Source organism: Lolium rigidum, chromosome 7, assembly GCF_022539505.1.
Source record: "Lolium rigidum isolate FL_2022 chromosome 7, APGP_CSIRO_Lrig_0.1, whole genome shotgun sequence".
Taxonomy (NCBI): domain Eukaryota; kingdom Viridiplantae; phylum Streptophyta; class Magnoliopsida; order Poales; family Poaceae; genus Lolium; species Lolium rigidum.
In genome coordinates, this window is record NC_061514.1 from 86,563,857 (window position 1) to 86,577,811 (window position 13,955).

The 13,955-nt window shown below is 48.3% G+C and overlaps 1 protein-coding gene across 1 annotated transcript; it reads right to left on the bottom strand.

Annotated features, from left to right (window-relative positions):
• Positions 1-6,196: 6,196 nt before the first annotated feature.
• Positions 6,197-9,665, bottom strand: LOC124673939 (probable metal-nicotianamine transporter YSL16). Its single transcript, XM_047209980.1, has 7 exons — positions 9,194-9,665; positions 8,893-9,065; positions 8,404-8,501; positions 8,126-8,260; positions 7,848-8,037; positions 7,631-7,745; positions 6,197-7,475 (listed from the first exon to the last, which is right to left on the bottom strand). Exons 1-7 carry the CDS (start codon positions 9,663-9,665, stop codon positions 6,550-6,552), a joined length of 2,109 nt encoding a protein of 702 aa, XP_047065936.1. The 3' UTR covers positions 6,197-6,549.
• Between the last annotated feature and the right edge of the window lie 4,290 nt (positions 9,666-13,955).

Genomic DNA, 13,955 nt, shown 5'->3' on the forward strand with positions numbered 1-13,955 from the left:
CGTTTTTCGCGTGTGAGCGTTGACCCGGATCAATCCGTGGATGGTGTCCATCGTGTGGCTGGCGACCCGGGGGATTAGTGATTAGATCCCCCGGGGGACGCTCAGCGCCTCCCTTTTTCTATAGGGAAGATGTTTTTTTAATGCGACATGACAAAGACCCTATAAGAGCAAATTTGAACCTTAGCATACAAATGGGCTGTAGCCCATTAATTTTCAGGTGTGGGCCACTAAACTTAAGCGGGTCTCAACCCAAGGGTGTGGTTTCTAAAAACAAAAAAACACCACATGGTATGCATGCGGTTCTTCCCTCAAAAAAAAAAAATGCATGCGATTCTACAGGATAGACATGATGAGGAGCCATCTTATAAGGAACACGAACACGAATAGGAACAGGGACCCCCCAATAAAGCATGTTCGAACAGTCTTCTGTCTTTGCTAATTAGAGTATGTGATTCTGTTAAAGGTGATTCTTGATTTCATTCTACTTTTATTTTTGTTGTTTACCATTCTAGAAATTGCACGTGATTCTAGAAAAAAATATACGATGGCACTGTAAGAAGAGAAGCACCATACCCTTATGGGTGGCACACTGACTCATATTCGAACCTTCATAATTTTTTCTTTTTCGTAGGAAAATACTAGGAATGCCTGGGTACAAGGTATAGGAGTATCATATGTCGTAGTCTTGGTTAGGACTTAGGACTTAGGAGCACTTCCGTCGAAAATTGTGCGTGTGTTTTTGGCCTTGTAGTGATGGACATACAGTATATGAAATGGTTTCTCACTACAGGAATGGGAGACTATGCCGAGGGCCAGGCTATACGCCGACGGCCAAAAGTCGGGGCCGTCGGCGTATGGCCCGGCCAGGCCAGCATGTCCTTTCAACCCTCGGCAAAACGTGGCCGTCGGCGTAGCGACCTCTACGCCGAGGGCAGCCCTCGCCATATCTTTGGCCCTAGGCGTAGACAGGGCTATGCCGACGGCCACCCTCGGCGTAGCCATTTTTCAAATTTGTCTAATTTTGTAAAAATCATAACTAATTCATATGATATCAGAAAAATGCGTATGAGCTATCAAAATGTTCAGAAAAACATCCTCTATCAGTTTATGTCAAAATCATGCATATTTGAATCATGTAAAATAACATGTTAACATAGAAAAATTTCAATCACTTTATTATATGTTCTCAGGTTCCCGTTTTAGCCAGATGGCAATTTAAACGAAGTCAGAAAATCTCGCGGAGCCGCATGGCATCATTTTATGTGTCCTAGTAACCACTCCAAAAGATGGAATGGGGATACGGCAATTATTTTAGAAAACCCTTCACGAACAGGGCTATCAAGTCCGGAGTTCTATGGCTTTTAGGGCAAATGAGTAAGAAACGGCCCGTGACACCGCATAGTTTGTCGGAACGAGGCAATATTTGGCACGTGCGTGGTACCTGGGATGGGAAGCAAGGCCCCAGGAGCGGATTTCCAATCCGACCCATGGGCGATGGTTTTTTCATTTTCGGGATGCCAAAACGGGTTTTTTTGTGAAGGAACTACATGAGGCGCATTTTAGTATTGCGCGAGACCTCTGCGTAGTGGTAGGACACCGCCTTCGCACCACATATCACATGCCATATGTGCGCGCTAGCTATATGGGAATCCATGCGGCTTCTGCGGTGTCCCGCCGAATCCGCTGGAAAGTGACCGGATTTGAACTAGGGCTACACTTTCCGTCGCTCAATAAATTCCGCAAAAAATGTTTTTAGGTCTATGACATATCAGTTTATGTGCTAATTTTTGTCCGTTTAGCGCGATGGTAAACGGGTGCACCAGCGCGCCCGGTACGGCCATACCGCATCTCCGTCGGGGCCCGTTTTGGCCAAATGACAATTTAAACAAAGTCAGAAAATCCCGCGGAGCCGCATGGCGTAATTTTATGTGTCCTCGTAACCACTCCAAAAGTCGGAATTAGGATACGGCAATTATTTTGGAAAACCCTTCACAAACAGGGCTATCACGTCCGGAGTTCTATGGCTTCTAGGGCAAATGAGTAGGAAACGGCCCGTGACACCGCATAGTTTGTCGGAACGAGGCCATATTTGGCACGTGCGTGGTCCCTGACATGGGAAGCAAGGCCCCGGTAGCGGATTTCCAATCCGACCCATGGGCGATGGTTTTTTCATTTTCGGGTGCCAAAACGGGTTTATTTTGTGAAGCAGCTACATGGGACGCATTTTAGTATTGCGCGAGACCTCCACGTAGTGGTAGGACACCGCCTTCGCACCACATATCACATGCCATATGTGCGCGCTAGCTATCTCGGGAATCCATGCGGCTTCTCGTGGTGTCCCGCCGAATCCGTTGGAAACTGACCGGATTTGAACTAGGGGTACACTTTTCGTCGCTCAATAAATTACGAGAAAAATGTTTTTAGGTCTATGACATATCACTTTATGTGCTAATTTTTTTTCCGTTTAACGCGATGGTAAACGGGCGCACCAGCGCGCCCGATACGGGCATACCGCATCTCCGTGGGGGGCCGTTTTGGCCAAATGGCAATTTAAACGAAGTCAGAAAATCCCACGGAGCAGCATGGCGTCATTTTATCTGTCCTAGTAACCACTCCAAAATTCGGAATTAGGATACGGTAATTATTTTGGAAAATCCTTCACGAACAGGGCTCTCACGTCCGGAGTTCTATGGCTTTTAGGGCAAATGAGTAGGAAACGGCCCGTGACACCGCATAGTTTGTCGGAACGAGGCCATATTTGGCAGGTGCGTGGTCCCTAGGATGGGAAGCAAGGCCCCGGGAGCGGATTTCCAATCCGACCCATGGGCGATGGTTTTTTCATTTTCGGGGTGCCAAAACGGGTTTATTTTGTGAAGCAGCTACATGAGGCGCATTTTAGTATTGCGCGAGACCTCCGTGTAGTGGTAGGACACCGCCTTCGCACCACATATCACATGCCATATGTGCGCGCTAGCTATCTGGGAATCCATGTGGCTTCCTGCGGTGTCCCGCCGAATCCGCTGGAAACTGACCGGATTTGAACTAGGGGTACACTTTCCGTCGCTCAATAAATTCCGCAAAAAATGTTTTTATGTCTATAGCACATCACTTTATGTGCTAATTTTTGTCCGTTTAGCGTGTTGGCGAACGGTGCACCAGCCCGCCCGATACGGCCATTTCGCATCTCGCGAGGGGGCATTTTGGCCACATGGCAAATTGGGCGTCATATTTGGATTCCTCTAATTTTTAGGTTCAAATGAGGATATGTATGTTATATTTAGATTCCTCTCATTTTTCTGATCGATTTAGACATATTATTTGTGGAATTTTGATTTTCCGATTTAAAGATATTAATTATTCAATATTAAATAGAAAAAAAGACCAAAAAATAAAATCATTTTATTTTTATTTGAATTCAATATTATTATTACTTATATATATTCATTGTTGTCTACTTAAGTAATTGTTTGTGATTCGAAAATAAAGAAGTGTGCATCACGGTTCAAGGGTTAATAGGGTTGATATGCTATTATTATCGCAAGAGGTGTCAATTCTATAATGGAAGCTCATCCGAATGGAACCAAGAAGTTAAGCGTGCTGAGGCTGGAGTAGTGTGAGGATGGGTGACCGACTGGGAAGTTTAACCATGATTGTAATTTGACATAAGATTACGTGTAGTTAGAGTTAAAAGTGTATTGGGTGAAAGATAAACAAGTAAAAAAAAGAAAAAAAAAGAAAAAAAGAAAAAAATTGTGTAAAAGAAATTAAAATTTAAAAAAAATTAAATGTCTATGCCTAGGGTTTTGCCGTCGGCATATAGAAAAAAAATATTTTTTTTTTCGAAATTTTTTTTTTTGAATTTTTTTGGAAACGGGAAATTTTAATTTTTTTAAAGTCTATGCCGAGGGTTTTGCCGTCGGCGTATCGTGCTACACCGAGGGCCGGGCTACGCCGACGGCGATAGTGGCTTTGCCGAGGGACTTACACGCCGAGGAGCTATGCCGAGGGCGGCCCTCGGCATAGCCTACGCCGAGGGCCAAAGCATGCTACGCCGAGGGTTACCGGCCCTCGGCATATAGCCCCATTCCTGTAGTGTCTTCCACATAGGAATATAGGCATCACTGCACCAGGTGCTTTGTCCTCCCATTAATCGGTCACAGTAGCCTACACGCACGAACCAGCTCGTGAGCAATAATATGCCACGATCCCAATGATCTTTATGCAAAAAAGGAGATGCCTATGCTTCCATCCATCCAAGTGTGTATGTTCGAACAGTCTTCTGTCTGCGTGAGTTGCAGGCGCAAACGGAAGTGGAGCACGATTTATGGCCGAGGGTTTTATTCCTCGCAACAGTACAATCGCACGTAAGTACCCTATTCCAACCCATCCAATTATTCAGCAGGCCTATCCGATTGCTACATCCACGATGATCGGAGTGATAAGAACAAGATGACGCAAACTGTTCGCTGAACTGCAATCCATGCCAACTATTTTGGTTCGGTTCAGAGCTCTGCACCGAATCAATCGGTGTGAGGAGCCGACCAACGTGTTGAGGTGACAGCAGTGGAAGGGAGGAGAAAGGGATAACCCACGGCAGCCATGGAAAAGGGAATGAGCTTCCACGAATAACAATCAGCTCAGTGTGTCGCTCGGTCAGCGCTTCACTGGTCCTGTCCTGTCCCTGTAATGACGGTGAGGCACGCAAGGGGAAAGGCCTCAGAGGCAATGTGCCAAACGAAATCACCAAAAGCTAAAAGCTGTGGTGCTCGGGAGGTGAAGAATCTCTGCTGCATCGGCGAGTTGAAGGAAAGAACCGCGGCGGAGTGGACGGAGGGGGCTCGCTGATGCCGACGTTGGGATCGCGATCGAGAACTGGCATGGCAGATGGAGCCAAGAGACCCCGTGGGGGAAGAAGATGGCACGGTAGTGGCAGCGCTGGGCCACGACCGTTAGTGGAAGAGCCGGCGGAATCTGCTGAAAGGCATCGCGATTTTGCGAGCACCCACACGCACAAACAATTAATCACCGGTCTGGTTCTACTTCTTCCTCGAAACAACCTTTCCCTCCGCTTTATAAATAAAGCCATGACGGCCAAATCGATAATCCCGATCGATAATCATGGTGTGAGAGCTTGGGAAACAAAGTAAGGCGCCATTTGATTTTATTTTTTTTGAGGGGAAAGCCATCGTGACCAGCTTTATTGATCAATCAACTAACGGTTACATCGTTTATCGTAGTTGAACAATAAAACTTGGTGGATCATCCACCAGATTCCTTAGCTAAAGTGTGAGTATTGCATTCCTTTAACGAGTATTACATTTGAGTCCCTTGGACAGAAGACATAGTTAATTTTTATCCAAGGATCAGGCTTGAATAGCAATGCCCTGGTAGATTACACAGGCAGCTGTTGCTGAATCTGCTCCTTCAATGATTGTGTTCAGAACTTCCTGGCAATCCGATTGAAGTAGCAAGTCTATGAACTCCAATCTGGTTTTCTGAAGCAATTCCATCATGCATTGCCATAGCTTCAGTGGTGGAGCATGTTTTACGATTGCTTGCGGCCATGAATCTCCTTGTACTATCACGAATGACGACACCAGTAGCACCTTTCCTTGAATCATAATCGAAAGCAACATCAATGTTTACTCAAACAAAAATCTCCGACGCTTTTTTGCCAATAACTCGTCTTCGGCTTGATCCCTTTTTCCATTGCTCTGGTAAAATTTGCAGCCAGTGCTCTAATGGATATAGATGCATCAATTACTCTCTCCTCCTTTTCTCACCATTTACCACACTTCTTCTCATCCAACAAATCTACCAGGCGGTCACCAGAATCAATTCTCCACAGTCAGGTTCAGCAATCTACAATTTTTCTATAATCCCTGTAGCAAATCATATACTCAAGTACTGCACTTCCTGTAGCTGTTGCTTCAGAAACTAGTTTTCCCAAGCCATTGAAGAACACCATGCAAGGTTTTCCAAGCAAAAATCTAAACTTTCGCTGGTACAGAGCACTTCCACGCACAATCCCGAACAGGATTCAAACCTGATCTTCCCCTACCATCCACCCTTATATTTTTCCTGCCTAACTGATGATGCCATTTCATGTGATAAGCCGAACGGACAGTCAAGCAGGCATTGTTTGTATATTTCCATGCTACAAAATCTTCTGCTCCACCATACAGACTTAACAGAATAGATAACACTTGTTGTGCATTAATCGGCCAGAAAATTGATCTGATTAGTTTTTCATCCCATTCACCCGAAATTGGATCAATTAGGTTCTGCACTTTTGAATATATAGTATAGTACCTCTAGGTGGCATCACATTCCCAGTTGGGGCTCACCGGAAGCCATTTGATTTGATCTCAGGACGCGACAACAAGCAATTGTTCTGTCGCTCTGAAAATTTCCGCCTCTGCTAACATGTACAGGGTACACGACCTAGTGTCTAGACTCTTATCAACAAGCTGCCGAATTTACCGGCATTACTCTATGTAATTGTAACCCCAAAGTGCTTATCTTACTATAATCTGATGATGTACATCTCTAGCTTCCGGGTGTGAACTTCATGCAGATGGGTGGCTTGATCTTGGCCAGCGCGAGCAGCGACGACGGGAATATCCATATCCCGTCGCCGCAGATCAACCCAGACGCGACGGCTGGTATGAGCAGCGCGGCTTTCTTCCCGTTGAGCTTGTGCCAGAGGAACACCACAAGGCTCCCCACGCACATGTCAATGGCGAAGCTCGCGCCGACGAGGAACGGCACAGCCATGGCCATGGGCAGCGGCACGAACCTCCCGATCCTCCGTGGCAGGAAGTCCCTGGCCAGGTTCGCCAGCACCGCGAAGGCGAAGAAGGCTGCACAGAGCTGCAGGCAGTGCTTCGGCAGCGCGTCGAAGCCCTCCACGCCGAGGATGGCCATGTTGCGGTAGATGAGTGCATAGGGTGCCTTCCAGTAACCGTCCGGGTTGCCGATGTCGAAGGCCTCATAGAAGAGGTAGAAGGTGAGTGGCGCCACCACACAGCCCATGAGCGTGCCCACGGCCTGCCCCACCAGCATCGACCGCGGCGATGTCAGCGTCAGGTGTGCTGTCTTGAAGTCGTGCATCAGGTCCGCCGAGACGAGCACCAGCTGCTTGACGAGCCCGCAGGTGACCAGCCCGGCCACCACACCGTTATCCTTCCCTGCCCACGCCGCGAACACGAACAGCGCCACCTTGCCGTAGTTGTAGCCCATGTTCATGTCAGTGAGCCCCGTGCCGTAGGCGTTGCAGAACCCCAGCGCCGGTGCCAGGAGGTACGCGATCACCACGTAGTACCACTTCACCTGCCGGAATATGAGCGGGATGGCCACCACCGCGATGGCGCTGAGCAGGACGTACCCGGCGTACGTCACCCAGGACGGGATGTTGTCACGGTTGAACACCTCGTTGCGCTGCATGTCGTCGATGGCCGAGTCCGCATCTGCCACTGCAATGTACCCCGTAATAAGAAACTAAGCACACAAATTGGTTATCATCGGTTTTGTTAAATCTCAGTCCTCGAGATCTTTAAAAAAAAAAAATCTGAGTCAACGTCTGAGCATGTAGACATAAGAAAATCAAAAATCAACTTTACAACTTTACCTCTGTTAAGTCGACCGCGCTTCGATTTTTCGCGTATGCTGTTGAGGGTGACAATGATGACTTTGAAGAAGTTGTAGGAGCCGTCTCCAATGAGCAGTGCAATGCAGAGGAAGGCCTGGATGAGGAACGATTTGGAGGCAAATAATTCAAGGTAAGAAACGCATAGTGTGCCTGCCTGAACTAGCCTTAATTAGAAGAGGTGAATTCAGGAACACACCTTGTAACCATAGAGGCCTGTCATGCTGCTCGCAGACGCCTTTGCCGAGTACCAATTCCCCTCCTGTTTCCTCATGAGCGGCCACATTACGCCCCAGGAAAGGACGGCGCCAAAGAGGAGGGAAAGGTTGACGAGGTGCGAGCAGATCATCCCGGCGCCAACATAGGTCAGACTGAAGTCGAAGAAGAACCTGGTCATCGAATTAAGAGTTAGAGAGGTGACACTTTTGAACAACTGAAACTTACGATTTGGCAGTGAGAAAAGTTCATAGACATTACGATTGCTTCCAAGCTTTCAGCCCAAATGTAGGGAAATACATGAATCCGCAGGATTCGCCGCCGGTGTAGAACCACTGGAAAAAGCTCCAGAAGAAGCTGATCCCAAAGTACTTGAGGAAGCCAAGGACCTGTTTCCTGTTGTAAAAGTGACACTTTTGAATCAGTTGAGGTCATTCTTTCTTTTCCTAAAGCGTTGAGCAATTCAATTTCATCAGCGCACGTTGCTGGAATAAAACAGCGTGCCTTTTCTGCAGGTAAAATAAGAAAAGATAGCATACTTTGCATTCTTATCTCCTTGAGGTGTGTGGAAGCCGTTTATGAGGACGGCAGTCGCAGTCCCACTTGGATAGGTTAGTTTATAGTCGATGACCAGCACCTGGAAATGAGAAGTATTTAGTTTCACCAAACACCAGTTAACTTAAAAGACGGATTGCGACTATTAGATCACTTGTAGTGAAAAGGTCTTTCTGATCAACACTGCAATAACTAAATCTAGACCAGGTTATGTCAGCAGTGCACCGTAGCGTCACGCACTGGCAACTTGACAAGTGAGAACATGAGAAAACAATGGTTGCAGTGATGGAACGATCTTCCGACTGATGCCAAAGTTTGAGTACTTTTCGGACAGTAACGGCAAGAAAACGCCGGACCAGAAAAATTCAGTAAGTGCGGCTCAAATCATCAACTGGTAAACGCTGACAAGTAGTAGGATATGGAAAGATCAGAGGTGAAGGGTGGGTAAAGTGTGGGAATGGAATCTTACGTACCTTTCTGAGGGGGAGCAAGGTGAGGAGGCCGACGAAGCTGACGGCGAGGAGGAAGCCCATCATCCATCCGATGCCGGGGTCCTTGTAGCTCCCCGGCACGTTGCCCGGCGTGCTGGCCCCGGCCAGCTCGTACGTCTTCTTGTCCAGCCCCAGCAAGAAGGACCCGAACCCGCCTGCAAGGCAGGGATTAATGAGCGAATCAATGGAGATTCGGAATTAATTAACGCAATGGCGGCCGGGGGTGGTCGAAATGGGGAAAGAAATAATTGATTAACTTGATGGAGGGGGGGAGGCGGCTTACCTCCGAATCCGATGGTGTAGCAGGCGACGATGCAGGTCTGGACGACGGTGTTCTCCTGTCGTGTGAAGGGGCGCGACGCAATGCCGAGGCGGTGGAGCGCGTGCGTCCACCCGCGGAGCGCGAGGAAGGCGAGCAGCGCGGCGGAGACGTTGAGCGTGGGCACGATCCCCGTGGTGAGGCTGAGCTTCATGACGATGACCGTGTAGACGACGCCGATGAGCAGCGCCGCCACCAGGCCGCGGGCCGTCAGCTGCTCGCGCCACGGCGGGACGCGCTCCGCCGCGCGCGCCGCGGCCGGCTCCGACTCCATGTCCGCCCCGGCCTCGCGCGGCGCCTTCTCGATCTCGACGGCTCCCGCGCCGCCCAGCTCGTGGCGGTCCATGCCGGCGGCGGCGGCCCGCGGGACGAGCAGCTCGAGCTCTCCGGCGGCGGCGCCTGCGGGTTTGGGAGCGAGACGCAGGCGTGAGTTCATCTACATGTGCAGTGCTCGTGCGTCCGGCGGCAATGACAGACAACGTGATGGGTTGTTGACTGGCTATGGACGGACTCCAACAGTTAAGAAAAAAAAGGGCACAGTGGCATCCACTCTGCTCTGCTCCCGAGGCAAGAAGTGGCAAGAACAGAACGAGCGGAGGAGGAAGACGTCAAATTTGGAGGGACGAAAATATCACGGCGCAGGAGAATGTAAGAATGGAAATTCGCAACCAAAATATAAGAATATAATAAGAACGGAAACGTAGCAGAACATATGGCAGTTTTTTACTCCCGAAAAATCTCCTCATAGTGGACAGGATCCAACAAACTCAGACGAACATCCGCGCGAAATCTCACCTGTCGCCGAACGAACGAATCTGGTTCCACCACCGCCGCCGCGCCGGCGCCGGCCACCGGAACGAACGGAACGCCGCGCGCGATCTCTCGCCGGCGACGAGCAATCAATCTCCGAGCAGGCGAAGTCAGACTCTGGTGGAGTGGACACGGCCGGGCGAGCCGCGACTTATTATAAGCGGCGCGCGCGGATGGTGACGGAGACGGCCGCCTGTACTGCAACGCGCGTCGGGACGCGGCGCTGAAGTACAAAAGAGAATACGAGTTTCGGAGCTGCAGTACAAACGGAAACGGGACGCGAGACGCCGATGGAAAATCGACGGTCGGCCGGTCAGCGATGCGCCATCTTTTCTCTCCAACCGTTCTTCCTTCCGCTCCACTTGACCTGCGGTTTGGTGCGGGATGGCGACGTCAAGAGAAAATGTGATCCATCGTCGGATCGGAGCTCGGTGGCCGGAGTATATTTCTGTGTTTGTTCTCTACTAGGTCATGTCGTGCGCCAATTACACGTGGTTGGTTTCTTGGATGTGTACAATGGAATGGATCGGACGCACGCACACGCACTACCTTATTGCACCAGGTGGTTTCTTTCTTTAAAAGATTGCCGATACAAAAAGGTGTCAGTAGTTTTCTACTACTATGAAGCTTCACAGAAACTACCTGGACTTGGTACTCGTGCGTATATGTTGTACTGCACAATCTTGCGTGATTCGGATCACACTACCGCCGTCTTGGACTCAAGAACATGCGGGTCACCACCTGCAGTACAACTGCTTCTCGAAGAATGATGTGGATTCATACTTTCATAGTAGTTCGACCTTTTTCCATTTTTTCTACAGAGCTTATAAATATGATTTTTTTAATATAGTGATACCACTTTAGCTCATGTGCCAAAAGACCTTTCGAAGATTTGGTGCACATGGAACCATTCATGGTCTTTTTATTAAAAAAAATATATTTATAACTTTCAAAAAATTGATAGTTCGCGCATTCATCATATATACCATGAACGTGCGAACTATCAATTAATAATAATGTGCGTTTTAACCTACACAGAAATAGCAAAAGTGTGGATCTCAGTGTGACGTTTTTAAGCTCTAAAATAATATTTGATTTTGTTATTTTTGTGTAGCCTATAATAAAACAACTCGCACTGCAATTTTGCATGCTCATAAAGATATATCATTGGCAAAGCCCAGAATTATTTTGCATCTCCGGTCGTGTTTCTCAAATAGCGTGCGGCAAAAGCACCAAATCAGTCGTTTAGGGGACATCGTCATGTGGTGCCACGGTTGAAGCGCCTGTTTCCAGCCGCGGAACCTGAACTAGGCCATCACATAAAAAATCAAGCGTGAACTTGTGTTCGGCCTCCCTAATAGAGCCCCTATGTACAGGGGGCGGGCTGGGCGCCCCGGACAATATTTGGAGCTCGCGTAGACATAGTTGAACTTTGAGGCACTCGACTGGGGAAGAATATGTATCCAGCGCTCCCCAAAACCTTTTGGAAGACGCGGTTGGAGATGATGGGAATCTCCAGCGGCCCGACGCAAATGGACAATGGTTGTCCAGTTTGGTCTGCTCAGATAGGGGGACACCAAAACCCTAGCCCAACAGCTAGACGAAAATGGACTAGCCGATCCGCGGCGACCCATACCAACCCCAAATTTGGGTAGATGATGCGTCGGCGCGAACATCAACCATGTCTGTGCGCGTCGCAATTTTCTACCCCGTGGCCATGGGCGGGCTTATGTGTATTCATGGGTATTCAGGTGAATAGCCAAAATTTTCAATTTTTTAATCATATAATACATCTATAAATCTTTGTTTACATTGTATAAAATACAATCCAAGTATTGACCCAATCATGTGGTTGTTCCGCTAGCTAGAGGAAGATTACATGCAAAAGCACATCTAGGGTTCAATCTTTGGTTTTATCACTATTTTCCAACTCTTATTTGTAGTTTTTATATATTTTGAATACCCATTGATAAAGTCCTAGTCCCTCCCATGTAGGGGGCCCGTCAGCTAGTGGCACACAAAGCCACTTTCTGTCCCGCCACCAAACTTAAAAAAAACATCGGCGCCAAGAGACCTAGCCTGCGATGGAGGACGCCACCGACGACATGGATCTCGCCCTGCCACGACCACCACCGTCGCCCAAGCCGGGAGCAAGACCAATGACAATGCCAACGTGTTGAGAAAGAGATGACGACGTAGAGGGGGTGTAAGAGAACAGGAAGCCCGGTGCCTGGCGAGTCACCACGAGGGCAAGGAAGGACAAGCTAGTAGATGATGCCACGACGAAGGGCACCGCCGAGCTGACCTTAGTCCTTCAAGCCAACGCCAATGCCTAGCTCTACTCCTCAAAGTATGTTGCACATGCCGTCATCGTAATCAAGCAGGAGACACTTGAACAGATTCAAGCCATTGACGGTGGCGCTTCGTCGACAACCTCGGTGACCTCCGAGTCCTCCAAAACGCATATGCAACATCGTCCTAACTTTCATCCGGCTACACCATGCCTTGTCCCATGAACATGCCCGTTCCTCACAACCTGTTCGGCTGAATCACAGTGCCGACGTCGAGCGGCCATGCATGGTCTCCACCACCTGCTATTTACTCGTCCAGTTGCATTTGAGACTAGACTTATCCGTAGGCCTACTATGTCATGGGCCATGATGCCTACATGCATGAGATGATCAAAGACGGCAATGGATGAGAATACTAGCATTAAGGATGAGTTGGCCATGGATGAGGCCGTTCCCAAGGATAATGCCAACACTTGTGATGGGAAGAAGAAGAGCCAAAGGAGTGCATGCTACACGGGCAAGGAGGACCAATTCCTTTGTAAGTCTTAGATGGCAATTAGCCAAGATCCAATTTGCACAAATTAGATAGGGAATTTATTGGAGGAAGGTCACCCAAGATTTTCACAAACAAAGGCTAACTCTCCCAAATTCATAGTGATTGTGACCAACCTTCAATCTAAAAGATATGAGGGTACATCCAACAAGACACCAAGTTCTGCGCGGCGATCGATCACGTGCTTTCCGTCCCCGTGAGTGGCCTCGACGCTACCGATTTGGTCAGGCCAATGCCATTATCAAATGCGGCAATGTAAATTGGTTTGCATCTAGTTGCTCTAAATGTTTGTATATGTGTAGGTCCCCAAGCTTTGGACCACTTAAAGTCCATTCATAAAAAATGCTACACGATGGTCCATTGTTGGAAGGTGCTGAAGGAGTTCCTCAAGTGGAGACTTGGCTACGAGGCCTACAAGAAGAGTCTCAAGAATGGCGTGGGTGCCACATCGACGGTCATTGATGTCAAAGAGGAAGGCCCAACCAATGGTGTCCTTCCATCTCGGCCAAGGGGTCACAGAGCCACCAAGGCCGATCTCAAGCGTGATCCATGCATCTGCACTTGCATTGAGATAGACTTTGAAGGCGATTATGGCGTAGAAGGAGGAGTACTTGCCAAGAGGGATCGGAAGTGACGCCGGGAGAAAGAGGCCACATATGCTACCTTCATTGATCTCACAAAGCGATCTTCTGAAATCCAAGCCATTGAGACCGATGCCAAGTTACTCGCTGAGGAGAATCGGATTACGTTCGCTGACTTGAGCTTCATGAACCCAAAACAAAGGACTTGGTTCGAGAAGAAGATGGCATCGATGGTCTGATCCAACTAATGGTATGATCCAATTCCCCGAGTTGGCACGCAATTTAAAGCCCAGAAGATGCTACAGCACTGTATAGCTGCTACAGCACTGTATAGCTATACGTACCGATGTCAAACCATTCAATGAGCTAGCTAGCTTTTGTCTGGACGTAAGTATATTCATAAAGACAATTTTCCTTTTGTCGAGACACTTGCAACCCGTCATAGACACCAATAGTTATTTCCCATCCTATCTTAAGGATTTTCAATTACA

Excerpts from the sequence above, each read along its gene's own strand:
- LOC124673939 (XM_047209980.1), bottom strand. The coding sequence starts at position 9,665 with ATGAACTCACGCCTGCGTCTCGCTCCCAAACCCGCAGGCGCCGCCGCC. Across the intron at positions 7,746-7,847 it reads CAGGCCTCTATGGTTACAAG|GCCTTCCTCTGCATTGCACT; the intron begins GTGTGTTCCTGA and ends TTCCTCATCCAG. Across the intron at positions 7,476-7,630 it reads GCGCGGTCGACTTAACAGAG|TGGCAGATGCGGACTCGGCC; the intron begins GTAAAGTTGTAA and ends GGTACATTGCAG.